The 16,667-nt window shown below is 59.1% G+C and overlaps 1 protein-coding gene across 3 annotated transcripts in view; it reads left to right on the top strand.

Annotated features, from left to right (window-relative positions):
- Window positions 1-11,985, top strand: part of RALY (RALY heterogeneous nuclear ribonucleoprotein) — a 157,206-nt gene extending 145,221 nt beyond the window's left edge. For 2 of the 3 annotated variants that reach the window (XM_064167494.1, XM_064167495.1), the window contains 4 exons: window positions 191-351; window positions 1,570-1,683; window positions 3,196-3,341; window positions 9,788-11,985. In XM_064167494.1, the coding sequence (XP_064023564.1) occupies window positions 191-351; window positions 1,570-1,683; window positions 3,196-3,341; window positions 9,788-9,856 (490 nt within the window). In that variant the 3' untranslated portion in view covers window positions 9,857-11,985. Of the gene's footprint in view, window positions 1-190; window positions 352-1,569; window positions 1,684-3,195; window positions 3,342-8,917; window positions 8,967-9,787 lie in introns of all 3 variants that reach the window. The other variant, XM_064167496.1, reaches the window with a different exon arrangement.
- The last annotated feature ends 4,682 nt before the right edge of the window (window positions 11,986-16,667 follow it).

Genomic DNA, 16,667 nt, shown 5'->3' with positions numbered 1-16,667 from the left:
AGCCCATGCCAGGCAGAACAGTCCCAGCTCCCTCACTGCTTGTGTTCAGGACCCTTCCCCAGCTTTGCTGCTCCTCTCTGGCCCTCGCTCGGCATCCTTGCAGCCAGCGTGCCCAAGCCTGCGGCCAGCAGTGTGCCAGGCGCGGGCTCAGCGGTGGCAGGCGCGGGGCTGAGCTGCCTTCCCCCCGCAGGCTGTTCGAGTACCGGGGCCGCGTGTCGCCGGTGCCCAGGGTGGTGCCCGTCAAGCGCCCGCGGGTGACCATCCCGCTGGTGCGGCGCGTCAAGGCCACGCTGCCCGTCAAGCTCTTCGCCAGGTCGGCTGCCATCGCCAACAGCTCGGCCAAGCTGAAGCGTGAGTATGAGCAGGGGGGCAGGGGCTGCCAGGAGGCTGCTCTGTGCCCAGGCCCCAGGCAGCCACCCGCGGGAGCACCTGCAGCGAGCCCCCAACGCGGCTGGCAACAGCCCAAGCCAGGGCGGGTGGAGGCACAGGGGCTGCAAAGGCGGGCGGGGAAGATGCCAACACAGTCCTGCTGCCGGCCTGGGCATGGCTGGGTGCAGGCACAGGTACCCACACAGCCCAAGTGAGGGCTTTGAGAAGCACAGGGGATGCAGATGCAGGTGGGGAAGATGCCAGCACAGTCCTGCTGCCAGCCTGGGCATGGCTGGGTGCAGACACACAGGCTCCATTGGGTGCCCACAGACACCCACCCAGCCCAAGTGAGGGCTTTAGGAAGTACAGAGGTTGCAACTGCAGGTAAGGAAGATGCCAGCACAGTCCTGCTGCCAGCCTGGGCATGGCTGGGTGCAGACACACAGGCTCCATTGGGTGCCCACAGACACCCACACAGCCCAAGTGAGGGCTTTGAGAAGCACAGGGGATGCAGATGCAGGTGGGGGAGATGCCAGCACAGTCCTGCTGCCAGCCTGGGCATGGCTGGGTGCAGACACACAGGCTCCATTGGGTGCCCACAGACACCCACCCAGCCCAAGTGGGGACTTCAGGAAGCACAGGGGATGCAGATGCAGGTGGGGAAGATGCCAGCACAGTCCTGCTGCCAGCCTGGGCATGGCTGGGTACAGGCACAGGCACCCACACAGCCCAAGTGGGGACTTTAGGAAGCACAGGGGATGCAGATGCAGCAGGGGGAGATGCCCACACAGTCCTGCTGCCAGCCTGGGCATGGCTGGGTGCAGACACAGGCACCCACAGCTTTCCCTGGCAGTGCCCACAGCAGGCAGCAGGGCTGGGAGGGGTGGTGGAGGAGGATGCATTGCTGCACCAAGCAAAGCCATATCCTATCCTCTCCTCACCTGCCCACCAAGCCCCTGCCAGGCCTGCAGGATGCCCTGCAGACCACTGCCCACAGCTCCTTCCAGCACAGACAAGCTGTGTGCAGAGCAAGGTGTGAGTGTGACTGCAGCAGGGAAGGAGGGAGGGTGGTGGTTGCCCTCTCAGTGAGGTGATTCGTGCCAGGCAGAGGGGTGAGGCAGACACTCAGGTGCTCTGTGGGGCTCTAAGTGACTTCTTTTCCTTCCTTGCTTCCTTCCTTGCTTCCTTCCTTCCTCCAAGTGAAGTGCAGTGAGCTGCAAACGATCAAAACCGAGCTGACACAGATCAAATCCAACATCGATGCTCTGCTGGGCCGGCTGGAGCAGATCGCCGAAGAGCAGAAGCTGTCTGTAGGTCAGTGCCAGTTGGGTGCCCCTGCAGCCGGGGCTGAGGGCAGGCAAACAGAGCAGCCTGCGGGCTCCAGTGGGGAGCTGCTGACCCCCAGGCTGCAGGGCAGAAGCACAGACAGAATTCCAGACCAAAGTTCCCCAAAGTATGCAATGGGGTTTTAAAATAGTGAGACTTTGATTTGTTCTGTTCCCGTGGAATTTGTGTTCTTTCTGTTTGCTCCTCTCCTCTCCTCTCCTCTCCTCTCCTCTCCTCTCCTCTCCTCTCCTCTCCTCTCCTCTCCTCTCCTCTCCTCTCCTCTCCTCTCCTCTCCTCTCCTCTCCTCTCCTCTCCTCTCCTCTCCTCTCCTCTCCTCTCCTCTCCTCTCCTCTCCTCTCCTCTCCTCTCCTCTCCTCTCCTCTCCTCTCCTCTCCTCCCCTCTCCTCCCCTCTCCTCCCCTCCCCTCTCCTCTCCTCCACACTCACTCCAGAAGGCTGCAGGACAGTGACCTGCTGACAAAGACCTGCTCTGCCCTCTCCAGGGTTGCTTTCAGACACAGCTTCCTCAAAACCAGCTAAATTCCCATTGCAAGGAATATTCCCAGCTCCTGTCTTTACCTTCTAACTCAGTCTGGGGGTGACTGGGTTATTGCCTCAGGTTCTGGATGTGGTTTCCCCTGGCCCCTGATGCTGGTGGTTGGCTGCCCCAGCCTGATGCTGGTGCTTGGCTGCCCCAGCCCAGTGCTGCTCCCAGCCCAGTGCTGCTGGGCTTGGCTGCCCAGCCCAGTGCTGCTCCCAGCCCAGTGCTGCTGGGCTTAGCTGCCCCAGCACAGTGCTGCTCCCAGCCAGTGCTGCTGGGCTTGGCTGCCCAGCCCAGTGCTGCTCCCAGCCCAGTGCTGCTCCCAGCCCAGTGCTGCTGGGCTTGGCTACCCCAGCCCAGTGCTGCTCCCACCCAGTGCTGCTGGGCTTGGCTGCCCCAGCCCAGTGCTGCTCCCAGCCCAGTGCTGCTCCCAGCCAGTGCTGCTGGGCTTGGCTACCCCAGCCCAGTGCTGCTCCCAGCCCAGTGCTGCTCCCACCCAGTGCTGCTGGGCTTGGCTGCCCCAGCCCAGTGCTGCTCCCAGCCCAGTGCTGCTGGGCTTAGCTGCCCCAGCCCAATGCTGCTCCCACCCAGTGCTGCTGGGCTTGGCTGCCCAGCCCAGTGCTGCTCCCAGCCCAGTGCTGCTGGGCTTGGCTGCCCCAGCCCAGTGCTGCTCCCAGCCCAGTGCTGCTGGGCTTAGCTGCCCCAGCCCAGTGCTGCTCCCAGCCCAGTGCTGCTGGGCTTGGCTGCCCCAGCCCAGTGCTGCTCCCACCCAGTGCTGCTGGGCTTAGCTGCCCCAGCCCAGTGCTGCTCCCAGCCCAGTGCTGCTGGGCTTGGCTGCCCAGCCCAGTGGTGCTCCCAGCCCAGTGCTGCTGGGCTTGGCTGCCCAGCCCAGTGGTGCTCCCAGCCCAGTGCTGCTGGGCTTGGCTGCCCAGCCCTGACACTTGCGTGTTGCTGGCGCAGAGGTGCGGAAGAAGGCGGAGGGCAGCAAGAGTGAGCTCTCGCAGGAGGACACAGCCTCGGAGGCAGAGGCCAACACGGAGGAGCCACTGAACGGGGACGATGGGGAGGAAGAGGGTCTGGCACGGGACGAGTGTGAAGATGAACTGGTAAGAGACTCTGGGTGGTGCATCCCTGCAGCCTTCAGGGGTGCGAGGCCACACCTGGAGTGTTGCATCCAGCTCTGGGCTGCCCAGCTCAGGAGAGACAGGGAACTGCTGGAGAGAGTCCAAGGGAGGGCTCCAAGGGTGCTGCAGGGACTGCAGCACTGCCTGAGGAGGAGAGGCTGAGAGCCCTGGGGCTGAGAGTCTGCAGAGGAGAGGCTGAGAGCCCTGGGGCTGAGAGTCTGCAGAGGAGATGCTGAGAGCCCTGGGGCTGAGAGTCTGCAGAGGAGATGCTGAGAGCCCTGGGGCTGAGAGTCTGCAGAGGAGATGCTGAGAGGGATCTGAGCAATGTCTGCAGATAGTTAAGGGCTGGGGGTCAGGAAGGGAGGCACAGGGACAGCCTCTGCTCACCTGTGCCCTGCCACAGGACAAGGGCAAGGGGTGGAAGCTGCAGCACAGGAGGTTGCAGCTCAGCATGAAGAACTTCTTGGCTGGAAGGGTCCAAGAGCCCTGGCACAGGCTGCCCAGAGAGGCTGTGGAGTCTCCTTCTCTGGAGCCTTCCCAGCCCTGCCTGGATGCGTTTCCATGCAACCTGTGCTGGATTCTCTGGCCCTGCTCTTTGGGTCTCTTTCAACCCCTGTGATTCAGGGCTGGGCCACACCTTTGCTTACTCCTAGTCCTCACAAAAGGAGAGGTTTTCCTTCCCCAGCAGAAATGGCTGGATTCAAATCCCCTGAGTGCTCCCAGCTTGTTCCTTCAGACTGTGCTGCTGCTTGCCAAAGCTTTGACATCAAATGCATGTGGGGACAGTGAAGAAACGTGCCTGGCTCTGGGAATCAGAACCACTTTCATCCTGGATGCCACAACTCAACTGACAGTTAAATGCAGCTGGAGTGCCCCAGGGCTCAGTGCTGAGGCCACTTCTGTTGCACATCTTCATTGATGATCTGGCTGAGGGGGTCGAGTGCCCCCCTCAGTAAGTTTGCAGATGCCACCAAGCTGGGTGGCTGTGCCAATCTGCTGGAGGGCAGGAAGGCTCTGCAGAGAGATCTGGACAGGCTGAAGCCAAAGGTATGAGATTCAACAAGGGCAAGTGCTGAGTGCTGCACTTTGGGTCACAACAACCCCACACAAGGTTGCAGGCTTGGGGCAGGGTGGCTGGAAGCTGCTAGGTAAGGAAGGACCTGGGGGTGCTGGTGGACAGCAGCTGGGCATGTGCCAGTGGGTGTCCAGGTGCCCAAGAAGGCCACCAGAGCCTGGCCTGGATCAGCAGTGGTGGCCAGCAGGTTGAGGGATGTGCTTGAAGCCCTGCACTCAGCACTGCTGAGGCCACAACTCAAGTACTGGGTTCAGTTTTGGAGCTTTCACTCCAAGAAGGACATTGAGTGGCCAAAGCAGGGCCTGAGAAGAGCAACAAAGCAGGGGAAGAGTCTTGAACACAAGCCCTGTGGGGAGCAGCTGAGGGAGCTGAGCTGGTTCAGTCTGGAGAAGAGGAGGCTGAGGGCAGAGCTCATTGCTCTCTACAGCTCCCCGAGAGGAGGTTGCAGTGAGCTGGGGGTTGGGCTCCGCTCCCCAGGGTCAGGTGCTAGAAGGAGAGGCAATGGCCTGAGATTGTGCCAGGGCAGGATTAGGTTGGAGATGAGGAAACATTTCTTTGCTGCAAGAGTGGTCAGGGATTGGCACAGGCTGCCCAGGGAGGTGGTGAAGTCCCCAGCCCTGGAAGTCATTTGCCTTCTGTGCTGCCAGTGCCCACTGCTGCCTCCTGTCCAGCCTCTCACCCACCAGCACCCTCAGGTCCTTCTCTGCAGGGCTGCTCTCAGTCTCATCATCCCCCAGCCTGGATGGATATTGAGAGTTGCCCTCACCTAGGCTCAGGACCTTGCACTTTGCCTTAGTTAACCTGATGAGGTTCTCTTCAGCCACCTCTCCAGGTGCCTCTGGATGCCATCCTGTCCTTCAGGCTTACCTTGCAGATCTCTTCCAGCCAAACCAATTCTCTGCTTCATGGAGCCTTGGGGCACATTGCAGCAATCGCTGAGTCTGGACTGAGTGTCCTCTGCAACAGCTCTGCCCCTTCCCCACCCTGCCAGAGGTGAGAGCAGGAGTGAGGACGAAGGTTGATATCTCCTCCTTCATCCTCACCTCCTCACCGCTGGGGTGACTACACAGCAGGGCACAGGCACAGCTACCTTCATGTGGCCACACAGCTCTGACTCCAAACACCTCCCAGCTTGTTTCTGCTCTTCTCTTCCCCACCCCTTCCTCCCCCATCAGTCGTGATGGATGAGGGAGGGATGTGAAGAGAGTCTTTCAGCTGGTTCAGTTCCTGGGGGCCTCACAGCTGAAGTTCCTGACTCATGGAAGAAGAAATGATGAAAGGGAAAGAGCACCAGAGGTGCTCTGAAGAAGAAAGGCAAGGGCTGGCCTCTGGCTCTGTGCCATTTGGGATGAGGGAGGCCAGGTTTGGATCAGACCAAGGCAGACAGGTGGTAGGAGCCAGGAGGAACTTGCCAATGATGACAAAGCAGCACACAGCCTGGCAGCAGGAACGTGTGGGCTCTTGTGCTGCTGGTGGGACAAGAAAGGAGAGTGGACAGACAGCTGCTGGCTGTCATTTAAGAAGAGCTAATGTCATTAAGAGCAGATGAACAAGATGACTATTTCAGCTCCCTTCCATCTCTGCTTGCTGTGATGCTTTGGTCCTGAAGCAGCAGTGAGAGCAGGAAGATTTGGCTGCCAGCCTTAGACATGCTCAGATGTGCTCAGTGTGGGGCAGCCTGAAGAGATGTCCTCCTAAGCTCTGCAGGGCAAGTCACAAAAGCCATTCCAGATGTTTTGCTCCTGGCCTTTCAACACTGAACAGCTCTGAAGTGAGTCTTGTTCAATATCTTTATTGATGATCTGGAGCAGGAGATTGAGTCCAGCAGCAGTAAGGTTGCAGATGGCACCAAGCTAGGAGCAGTGTGGAGCTGTTGGAGGGTAGCAGAGCCCTGCAAAAGGACCTGGCCAGGCTGCATGGGTGGGCAGAGGCCAATGGGATGAGACTGAACAAGGCCAAATGCAGGGTTCTGTACTTTGGCCACAACCCCAAGCAGCACTGCAGGCTGGGGCCAGAGTGGCTGAGAGCAGCCAGGCAGAGAGGGAGCTGGGGGTGGTGGGAGAGAGGAGCTGCAGAGGAGGCAGCAGTGCCCAGGTGGGCAGCAGAGCCAATGGCATCCTGGGCTGGCTGAGGAGCAGTGTGGGCAGCAGGACAAGGGAGGTTCTTGTGCCCCTGTGCTCAGCACTGCTCAGGCCACCCCTGGAGTGCTGTGTCCAGTTTTGGGCTCCTCCATTGCAGAGAGCTGTTGAGGTGCTGGAAGGTGTCCAGAGAAGGTGCCCAGGTCCTCTTCTCAGTGGTAGATTCCTCACATCCCTTTGCCACTGTGGGCTGACAGCTCCTTACCATCACTTGGGCATTCCAGTAACACAGAGATGTCAGTTCCCTGGTGTGGGCCATTCCTAGGTCACAAATTAACTTCTCCCAATTCCACAAGATCTGAGCTGTGCAAGCACACTCAGAAAACTCGATGGAAGTGCTGAGCGTGGTCCTAGCCTGGTCATGCAGATGGCAGGCATCCAGTCTGGCCATGGCAACTCATGCCATGGAGTCACAGAATCACAGAATCCAGCAGGTGGGAAGAGAGCTCCAAGCTCAGCCAGCCCAACCTAGCACCCAGCCCTGCCCAACCAACCAGACCATGGCACTAAGTGCCCCAGCCAGGCTTGGCTGCAACACCTCCAGCCACGGCCACTCCACCACCTCCCTGGGCAGCCCATTCCAATGCCAATCACTCTCTCTGACAGCAACTTCCTAACAACATCCAGCCTAGACCTGCACTGGCACAGCTTGAGGCTGTGTCCCCTTCTTCTGGTGCTGGCTGCCTGGCAGCAGAGCCCAACCCCACCTGGCTACAGCCTCCCTGCAGGCAGCTGCAGACAGCAATGAGCTCTGCCCTGAGCCTCCTCTGCTGCAGGCTGCACCCCCCCAGCTCCCTCAGCCTCTCCTCACAGGGCTGTGCTCCAGGCCCCTCCCCAGCCTTGCTGCCCTTCTCCAAACACCTTCCAGCACCTCAACATCTCTCTGCAATGGAGGAGCCCACAGCTGGACACAGCACTCCAGGTGTGACCTGAGCAGTGCTGAGCACAGGGGCACAAGAACCTCCCTTGTCCTGCTGCCCACACTGCTCCTGAGCCAGCCCAGGATGCCATTGGCTCTGCTGCCCACCTGGGCACTGCTGCCTCCTCTTCAGCTCCTCTCTCCCACCACCCCCAGCTCCCTTTCCTCCTGGCTGCTCTCAGCCACTCTGGCCCCAGCCTGTAGTGCTGCTTGGGGTTGTTGTGGCCAAAGTGCAGAACCCTGCCCTTGGCCTTGTTCAGTCTCATCCCCTTGGCCTCTGCCCACCCATGCAGCCTGGCCAGGTCCCTCTGCAGGGTTCTAGACCTGACCCAGCAGGTGCCCACTGGAGCTGCTGGCTCTGAGGCAGCCCAGCTCAGACACTTTACACAAGGGTTGATTGAGCTTCACTTCATGCCAGTCCTTCTGAGGTTCAGCAGGAGCCAAACTTCAACTTCCAAGAGGGAGTCAGCATATAATGGTTTGGGTTGGAAGGGACCCCTAAAGGTCATCCAGTCCAGCTTCATTGGGGTGCCAGGTCTGGCTGGCAGGACCCTTCTAGAACAAGTAGCCAGAGAAAGTTTTTGGTTGGCCTGGGACTGTGTCTGCCAGAAAGCAGAGCCAGAGGTGCCAGTGCCCACAGCAGGTGTGTTCTGCAGCCCCTCCACACACTGAGCACCCTGAGACTGCTCTCCCACACCACGGTGCCAGTGCAGAGCCACAGGTGCCAGTGCCCACAGCAGGTGTGTTCTGCAGCCCTTCCACACTGAGCACCCTGAGACTGCTCTCCCACACCACAGTGCCAGCCACAGGTGCCAGTGCCCACAGCAGATGTGTTCTGCAGCCCCTCCACACACTGAGCACCCTGAGGCTGCTCTCCCACACCACAGTGCCAGCCACAGGTGCCAGTGCCCACAGCAGATGTGTTCTGCAGCCCCTTCCACACTGAGCACCTTGAGACTGCTCTCCCACACCACGGTGCCAGCCACAGGTGCCAGTGCCCACAGCAGATGTGTTCTGCAGCCCTTCCACACTGAGCACCCTGAGGCTGCTCTCCCACACCACAGTGCCAGCCACAGGTGCCAGTGCCCACAGTAGGAGTGTTCTGCAGCCCCTTCCACACTGAGCACCCTGAGGCTGCTCTCCCACACCACAGTGCCAGCCACAGGTGCCAGTGCCCACAGCAGATGTGTTCTGCAGCCCCTTCCACACTGAGCACCCTGAGACTGCTCTCCCACACCACAGTGCCAGCCACAGGTGCCAGTGCCCACAGTAGGAGTGTTCTGCAGCCCCTTCCACACTGAGCACCTTGAGACTGCTCTCCCACACCACGGTGCCATTGGTCACTGCCTGTGAGGTGTGCCCCAGCCCCTGCTGGGGCAGGGGGGCAGGTGGTGACCCCCTCCTTTCTGCTGCCTTTCCCCTGCAGGAGAACAGCCATTGCACAGACGTGGAGGATGCCAGGCTACAGTAACCAGGTACAGCTCCCACACTGCTTCGCAGAGGCTGGCTCTGAGCAAAGGCTTCCACTGCATGCCCGGGGGGGCTCAGGGCTTGCTGCTCCTCCACAGCCTCTGCGTTTTCCTAGCAGGGAGCCTGCCTGCTCAGCTGGGTCACTGGAGATGCTTTCCTTTGGAGGCAGAGAGGGAAACCAAGCCTGAAGTAAGCAACCTGGGGAGAGACTCGTGGTGGTTACAGTTTGGAACCTTCCTCACCTTCCCTGCTGTCCACAGCAGCATTCCAGCAGGACCAGGCTTCCCCAGAGGGATCCAGTGGGACCTCGTGGGGCACAGGGAGCACCAAAAGAGGCACTGGGAGGCTCTCAGGCTGTGCCAGCTCTCTGCAAACCCAAGGTGGCATCTCCCTGTGCTCCCCACGGGCAGACAGCCCACGCTGCTGAAAGCTTCTCTTGCCCCCTGTGCCCCAGCCCAGCACATCCTGGCAGCTGCTGCCCAGCCCAGCTGGCACTCAGCTGCTGTGCAGGGTGTTCCTGCACAGAACACCCTGAGAGCATCAGCTTAAGGAAGTGCAGCTGCTGCCAGGAGCTGCATTGAGCTCTTCCCAGTAAGGAATCGAACTCTGTAGCCTGTTAGAAGAACAGAACACAGCAGATGGATGCTGAGAAGTTAGCTCAGACCTCACCGAGGTGCAGCTGAAGGGAATTTAGGAGCAGAGAACCTTCCAGGAAGGGGCAGGTGTGAGTTCTGGTGTGGCACAGGCAGACTGACCCTAAATCACCAATCTCTGAGCTTCAAGGACCATGCTGTAGCCTCCTGCCTCTCCCCTTCTCTCCTTGCAGCCCGTCCAGAGCAGCAGTGAGCAGGAGCGTGAGGAAAGCAGGAGGCTAGACCCTGTCCTGGCACACTGAGCAAGAAGCAGACAAGCTGAGTCCCAGGGCTGCTGTCACCTCCACCTGGCATCCAGCAGGAGAACCATGGCCTGGCATCTTCCATCCATCTGTAAAGCAAAGACAACGAAATCTCTGCATCCCTGTGACCCCCAACCAACCCCCAGCAATGGATTCGGAGCTCTGCAGCCAGCAGGGGCAGGAACCAAACCCTGCACCGTCCATGCCCGTCCCTGACTGGCTAGCAGGGAGCAGCGGTGTCCCCAAACGAGTCAGAGGTGTCCCAGAGCTCCCTGCAGGAGGGGAGGGAGAGCTCCACCTAACCCCGCAGAGACATTTTAGCCTGGGCTAGGTGGGGGCCAGGGCCTCTGCTGCCTGAGGGGAAGGGGCTGCCCCCGTTTGGCCAGTGTGGGTGATGCTGAGGAAGAGGGGGGTGGGGTGAGCTGTCCTCCCACATGGTCACCACCTCCTCTGGCCTCTCTCTGCCCCCGGTACGCAGTCGGTGCTGGTGCAGCTGCTGTGCCCTGTGCAGCTGCTCTGGGGAGGGCAAGGGGGAAGGAAGGTGCCGCAGAGGGCCAAGGCAGCCCGAAGCCAGCAAACATCAGCCTCGGGGGCTTGAGCTCCTGCACCACTGGGGAAGCACTGCCTGAAGGCTGAGCAGGGCTCTGCAGAGCGAGGGGCTGCAGCCGGTGTGGATGAGACCCTTTGCCTGGACCAGCAGCACCCTGGGGGAGGGAGGGGGCGCTGTGATCCGCCCACTCCTCCATCCCAGCACCGGAGACATCAGCTCTTTGCCCAAGGTGCTCACATCTCCTCCTCAGCCTCACCGGGTCTCCGCAGCGCCCTGGCACAGCAGGAGAGGGCACAGCTGCGGGAGGCTGTGCCCCATCAGAGGGGGCTGCACGGCATGACAACAGCCTGCCCCAGCCTGGCACCGGCGACACCCCCCACACACACTCCCCTCCCCCGAGCACCGTGCATGTGGGCATGCCAGCACCTCCTAACCTCCAGCTGCTCCTGCCCCGGGCCAGCGTCCTGCCCGCAGCCAGCATGCGGCTTGGCATGGGGACCCCCTCAGACCCCAGCACCCCGGAGGTCTCTCAAGCCTTTCTCCTCTCGTTCCTTCCTCCTCCGTGAGCTCATCCACTCCTTCGGAGCTCAGGGGCTAGAAAGGGATGAAGCTCAGGGCTCAAAGGGGATGAAGCTGAGGCAAGAAGGGGATGGAGCTCAGGCAAGAAGAGGATGAAGCTCAGGCAAGAAGGGGATGAAGCTGAGGCAAGAAGGAGATGGAGCTCAGGCAAGAAGGGGATGAAGCTCAGGCAAGAAGGGGATGAAGCTCAGGCAAGAAGGGGATGGAGCTGAGGCAAGAAGGGGATGGAGCTCAGGCAAGAAGGGGATGGAGCTGAGGCAAGAAGGGGATGGAGCTCAGGCAAGAAGAGGATGAAGCTGAGGCAAGAAGGGGATGGAGCTCAGGCAAGAAGGGGATGAAGCTCAGGGGCTCGAAGGGGATGAAGCTGGGGCAAAAAGGGGCTGAAGCTCAGGCAAGAAAAGACTGCAGCTCAGACGGCGCTCAGCTCAGCTGTGTCCTGCCCTCCTGCCCTCTCCAACGCACACAGACACTAGATCAGTGCTCTGGATCCAGCACAGTGTCCACACCTTCTCCTCGGCTCAAACCCCTCCCCCAGAACCTGTCCCCCCGGCCCCGGCTTGTGCAGAGTGCTCCAGCAGGGGACTCCGAGCCAGACCTCCTCAGCTATGGCATCTCACTCGGAAGGATGAAGGGTGAAGGGGACAGCAGGTCCCGTCGGGGGCAATGCATCCCTGCCCCAAGGGCCAGCCTGCATGGCTGCTGAAGCACAACTGGTTGGTTTTGCCCCTTTGCATTTCCTAGTTTGCAGTAATTCCTGAGGGATATCCCAGGGATTAACCCCCAATGGCTGCCCCCTCCTCCTCCTCCCCCACCACCACCACCCCCCTGGTTCCTCCTCCACAGTGTGCCCACTGAAGCCCTGGCAGAGCTGTTCTCTAAGCTGGCCGAGGTGAGCTGCAAAAGGCTGTTTGATTTTGCTCTGCACTGACTGTGCTGCTGATGGCTGGGAGAAAGGTGACCTTGTACATACAGAACCTGTATAATAAACGAGAGAAGTCTGGATGGCTTCCTGCTGCCTTTCCCTCCCCTCCCCCACCCCCTCCCTCCATCCTCATGCCACCCAGGTCTGCCTGCCCTTCCCCAGCTTCAGCTCTGCCTGCAGGGTTTGCATCCTCTCGCAGGGCACAGAACCCCAGCGTGGGTTGGGGTTGGAAGGGACCTTCAAGGGCAGCCAGTTTCAAACCCACCTCCCCCTGCTTGGGCAGGGACACCTCCCACCACTAGAGTTTGCTCAAGGGTTCAGCCAACCTGGCCTTGAACACCTCCAGGGAGGTTGTGGAGCACAGAAGCACCCAATGTGATCAAAGATCACATTGGGTGCTTCTGTGCTCCACAACCTCCCTGGGCAACCTGTGCCAGGGTCTCATCACCCTCAACCTGTGCCAGTGTCTCCCCACCCTCAACCTGTGCCAGGGTCTCATCACCCTCAACCTGTGCCAGTGTCTCCCCACCCTCAACCTGTGCCCAGTGTCTCACCACCCTCACTCAAAAGAATCTCTTCCTCCTCTCCACTCTCAGTCTCAATCTCCCCCCCTCAAAGCCATCATCCTTCATCCTGGCACTGCCAGTCCTTACCCAGTTCTCCTGGAGCCCCTTCAGCTACTGGAAGGCTGCTCTAAGTTCACCCTGGAGCCTTCTCCATGCTGAACAGCCTCAACTCTCCCAGCCTAGATTTTGATCTGTAGTCATCTGAGCACATGGACAAAGCAGCTGAAGCCTGTCTGTATATTGAGCAAGCTTTGGCTCACACTCAAGTGCCTTCCTGCATCACCACTCTCACCTTGCTGCATCTTCCACTCCACTCAAGAGATCTGAACTTCCAGCTAGGTGTTAGCTGAAGAATTTGAGCCTCAAGAAGATTGATTGAGCCATTCCCACCTAATTCTTCCCAGTGATCAAAGGTTTTAGCTGCTACAGACCTCTGCTACTAGAAGACTGCTCCAAGGTGTTCCTGGAGCCTTCTCCAGGCTGAGCAGACCTCTGGTACTAGAAGGCTGCTCCAAGGTGTTCCTGGAGCCTTCTCCAGGCTAAGCAGTCCTCTGGTGCTAGAAGGCTGCTCCAAGGTGTTCCTGGAGCCTTCTCTTCTCCAGGCTGAGCAGTTCTCTGGTACTAGAAGGCTGCTCCAAGGTGTTCCTGGAGCCTTCTCCAGGCTAAGCAGTCCTCTGGTACTAGAAGGCTGCTCCAAGGTGTTCCTGGAGCCTTCTCTTCTCCAGGCTGAGCAGTTCTCTGGTACTAGAAGGCTGCTCCAAGGTGTTCCTGGAGCCTTCTCCAGGCTGAGCAGACCTCTGGTACTAGAAGGCTGCTCCAAGGTGTTCCTGGAGCCTTCTCTTCTCCAAGCTGAGCAGTCCTCTGGTACTAGAAGGCTGCTGCAAGGTGTTCCTGGAGCCTTCTCCAGGCTGAGCAGTCCTCTGGTGCTAGAAGGCTGCTGCAAGGTGTTCCTGGAGCCTTCTCCAGGCTGAGCAGACCTCTGGTACTAGAAGGCTGCTCCAAGGTGTTCCTGGAGCCTTCTCCAGGCTGAGCAGACCTCTGGTACTAGAAGGCTGCTCCAAGGTGTTCCTGGAGCCTTCTCTTCTCCAAGCTGAGCAGACCTCTGGTACTAGAAGGCTGCTCCAAGGTGTTCCTGGAGCCTTCTCCAGGCTGAGCAGGCCCACAGAGACTCTGGGAATTTTCCTCTGGAGACATCTCCTTTGATGCAGGAGAGCAGGGGCCAAATCCAAGCCTTCATTCCTTGGGCTTTGCAGTGGTCCAGCTCACAGAAGGCTGAGAATGGAGGCTGCTGGTCCAGGTGGCATCAGGCAGCAGCGCTGAGAAGTGCTCCTCAAGCACAATATCTCCTGGCTGCCTCCCTCAATCCTCCCCTCCTGTTGCCAGCTGTGCATGTGCTCACCAGAGCAGCCATCCAAAGCCTGGCACCTTCACTACCTGACCTGTGTCTGGGAGGCACCAGTGACCACACATGGGCAAATGCCAGCTGCTGCCACACGTTCAGTGGTGTTCAGTTTCAGTTCTGGCTGGCTGCTGAGCCTGGCTTGGGCTCTTCCCTGGCACTTGGAGGGCAAAGCTGCCCACTGAAGGTGGTCAGGTTCATAGAATCATAGGATGGTTTAGGTTGGAAGGGACCTCAAAGCTCAGCCAGTTCCAACCCAGTGCCATAGGCAGGGACACCTCCCACTAGAACAGGTTGCTCAAGGACTCATCCAAGATGGTCTTGAACACCTCCAGGGAGGTTGTGGAGCACAGAAGCACCCAATGTGAACCTCAGCAGTGGTTCTAAAGCTGTGCAGGTAAGTGGCAGGAGGCTGAGCCAGGCTCTGCTGGGTGATGCCCAGGGACAGCACAAGGGGCAAGGGTGGAAGCTGAGGCAGAGGAAGCTTCATATAAACATCAGGAGGATTTTTTCCCTGTGAGGGTGCCAGAGCCCTGGCACAGGCTGCCCAGGGGGGCTGTGGAGTCTCCCTCACTGAAGATACTCAAGACCTGCCTGGATGTGTTCCTGTGTGATCTGGTACAGGAGATCCTGCTCTGGCAGGGGGTTGGACTGGCTGAGCTGTGAGCTCCCTTCCAGCCCCTGACACTCTGTGACTCTATGTTCCTGTGTGACCTGAGCTGGATTGTATTGTCCTGCTCTGGCAGGGGGGGGTGGACTTGATGATCTCTGGGTCCCTTCCAGCCCAAAACATGCTGTGATCTACGGAGGTCCCTTCCAACCCCTAACCTTCTGTGATCTGTGGAGGTCCCTTCCAACCCCTAACCTTCTGTGATCTATGGAGGTCCCTTCCAACCCCTAACCTTCTGTGATCTATGGAGGTCCCTTCCAACCCCTAACCTTCTGTGATCTATGGAGGTCCCTTCCAACCCCTAACCTTCTGTGATCTGTGGAGGTCCCTTCCAACCCCTAACCTTCTGTGATCTATGGAGGTCCCTTCCAACCCCTAACCTTCTGTGATCTACGGAGGTCCCTTCCAACCCCTAACCTTCTGTGATCTATGGAGGTCCCTTCCAACCCCTAACCTCCTGTGATCTATGGAGGTCCCTTCCAACCCCTAACCTTCTGTGATCTATGGAGGTCCCTTCCAACCCCTAACCTTCTGTGATCTATGGAGGTCCCTTCCAACCCCTAACCTCCTGTGATCTATGGAGGTCCCTTCCAACCCCTAACCTTCTGTGATCCATGCAGGTCCCTTCCAACCCCTAACCTCCTGTGATCCATGCAGGTCCCTTCCAACCCCTAACCTCCTGTGATCCATGCAGGTCCCTTCCAACCCCTAACCTCCTGTGATCCATGCAGGTCCCTTCCAACCCCTAACCTCCTGTGATCCATGCAGGTCCCTTCCAACTCCTAACCTCCTGTGATCCATGCAGGTCCCTTCCAACTCCTAACCTCCTGTAATCCATGGAGGTCCCTTCCAACTCCTAACCTCCTGTGATCTATGGAGGTCCCTTCCAACCCCTAACATCCTGTGATCTATGGAGGTCCCTTCCAACTCCTAACCTCCTGTGATCTATGGAGGTCCCTTCCAACCCCTAACCTCCTGTGATCTATGGAGGTCCCTTCCAACCCCTAACCTCCTGTGATCTATGGAGGTCCCTTCCAACCCCTAACCTCCTGTGATCTATGGAGGTCCCTTCCAACCCCTAACATCCTGTGATCCATGCAGGTCCCTTCCAACTCCTAACATGCTGTGATCCATGCAGGTCCCTTCCAACTCCTAACATCCTGTGATCTATGGAGGTCCCTTCCAACCCCTAACATCCTGTGATCCATGCAGGTCCCTTCCAACCCCTAACCTCCTGTGATCCTGTGATCTATGGAGGACCAAGAGAGAGAGAAGAAGTGAGAGGGAGGACTGGGATGAGAGGTGCAGGCAGAAGCAGGACCCTCGGGTCCCAACCCTGCCCACAAAGCTACCTGCACCTGTCAGCAGAAAGCCAGAGAGGGAATCTTGCTGTCTCTAATCTCTGAATCATAAACCCATGGACCTGTTTGAAGCTGGAAGAGACCTTTGAGCTCATCCAGCCCAACTGCTCCCCTAACACTCACAGTCTCACCACTGCTGCTAAGCCACTGCCACTAAACCACATCTCTCAGCACCACATCCATGTGGCTTTTAAATCCCTCCAGGGATAGGGACCCCACCACCTCCCTGGGCAGCCTGTTCCACCGTGGCCCTCAGCACCACAGCCACACAGCTTTTAGACCTCTCAAGCAGCACAGCAGTTTGAAAGGTGTCCCACTGAAGGTACAGTGGGTTCACTTTTCCTTGCTCTCAGCCTGCCACCAGACAGCCTGGGGCTGAGCCTCACCAGACAGCCTGGGGCTGAGCCTCACCAAACAGCCTGGGGCTGAGCCTCACCTGACAGCTCTTCACACCTGCACTTGGCTGCTGCTGGGGGCAGGGAACACTCTAGAAGCCAGCAACCATGGGCTGGCCTCTCTCCTTGCAGGGCACAAATCCTGAGGGCATGGCAAGAGGAGGGACCTCTTTGGGGACCATACCCACAGTGTCTGTGGGATGTCTTTGAGCAAGGTCCTGCAGCTGGTAAGGCCAACCCCAGGCACAAATCCAGGCTGGGTGCAGAGGGGGTTGGCCCTGAAGAAAGACTTGGGGGTGTTGGGTGCTGAGCACCTCCCAGGGAGCCAGCAGTGCCCTCATGCAGCCCAGCAGGCAGCTGGGTGCTGGG

This window comes from Pogoniulus pusillus, chromosome 29, assembly GCF_015220805.1.
Source record: "Pogoniulus pusillus isolate bPogPus1 chromosome 29, bPogPus1.pri, whole genome shotgun sequence".
In the NCBI taxonomy this organism is placed as follows: domain Eukaryota; kingdom Metazoa; phylum Chordata; class Aves; order Piciformes; family Lybiidae; genus Pogoniulus; species Pogoniulus pusillus.
Note: the sequence above shows the minus strand (reverse complement) of the source record. Positions and strands in the feature narration are given on the sequence as shown.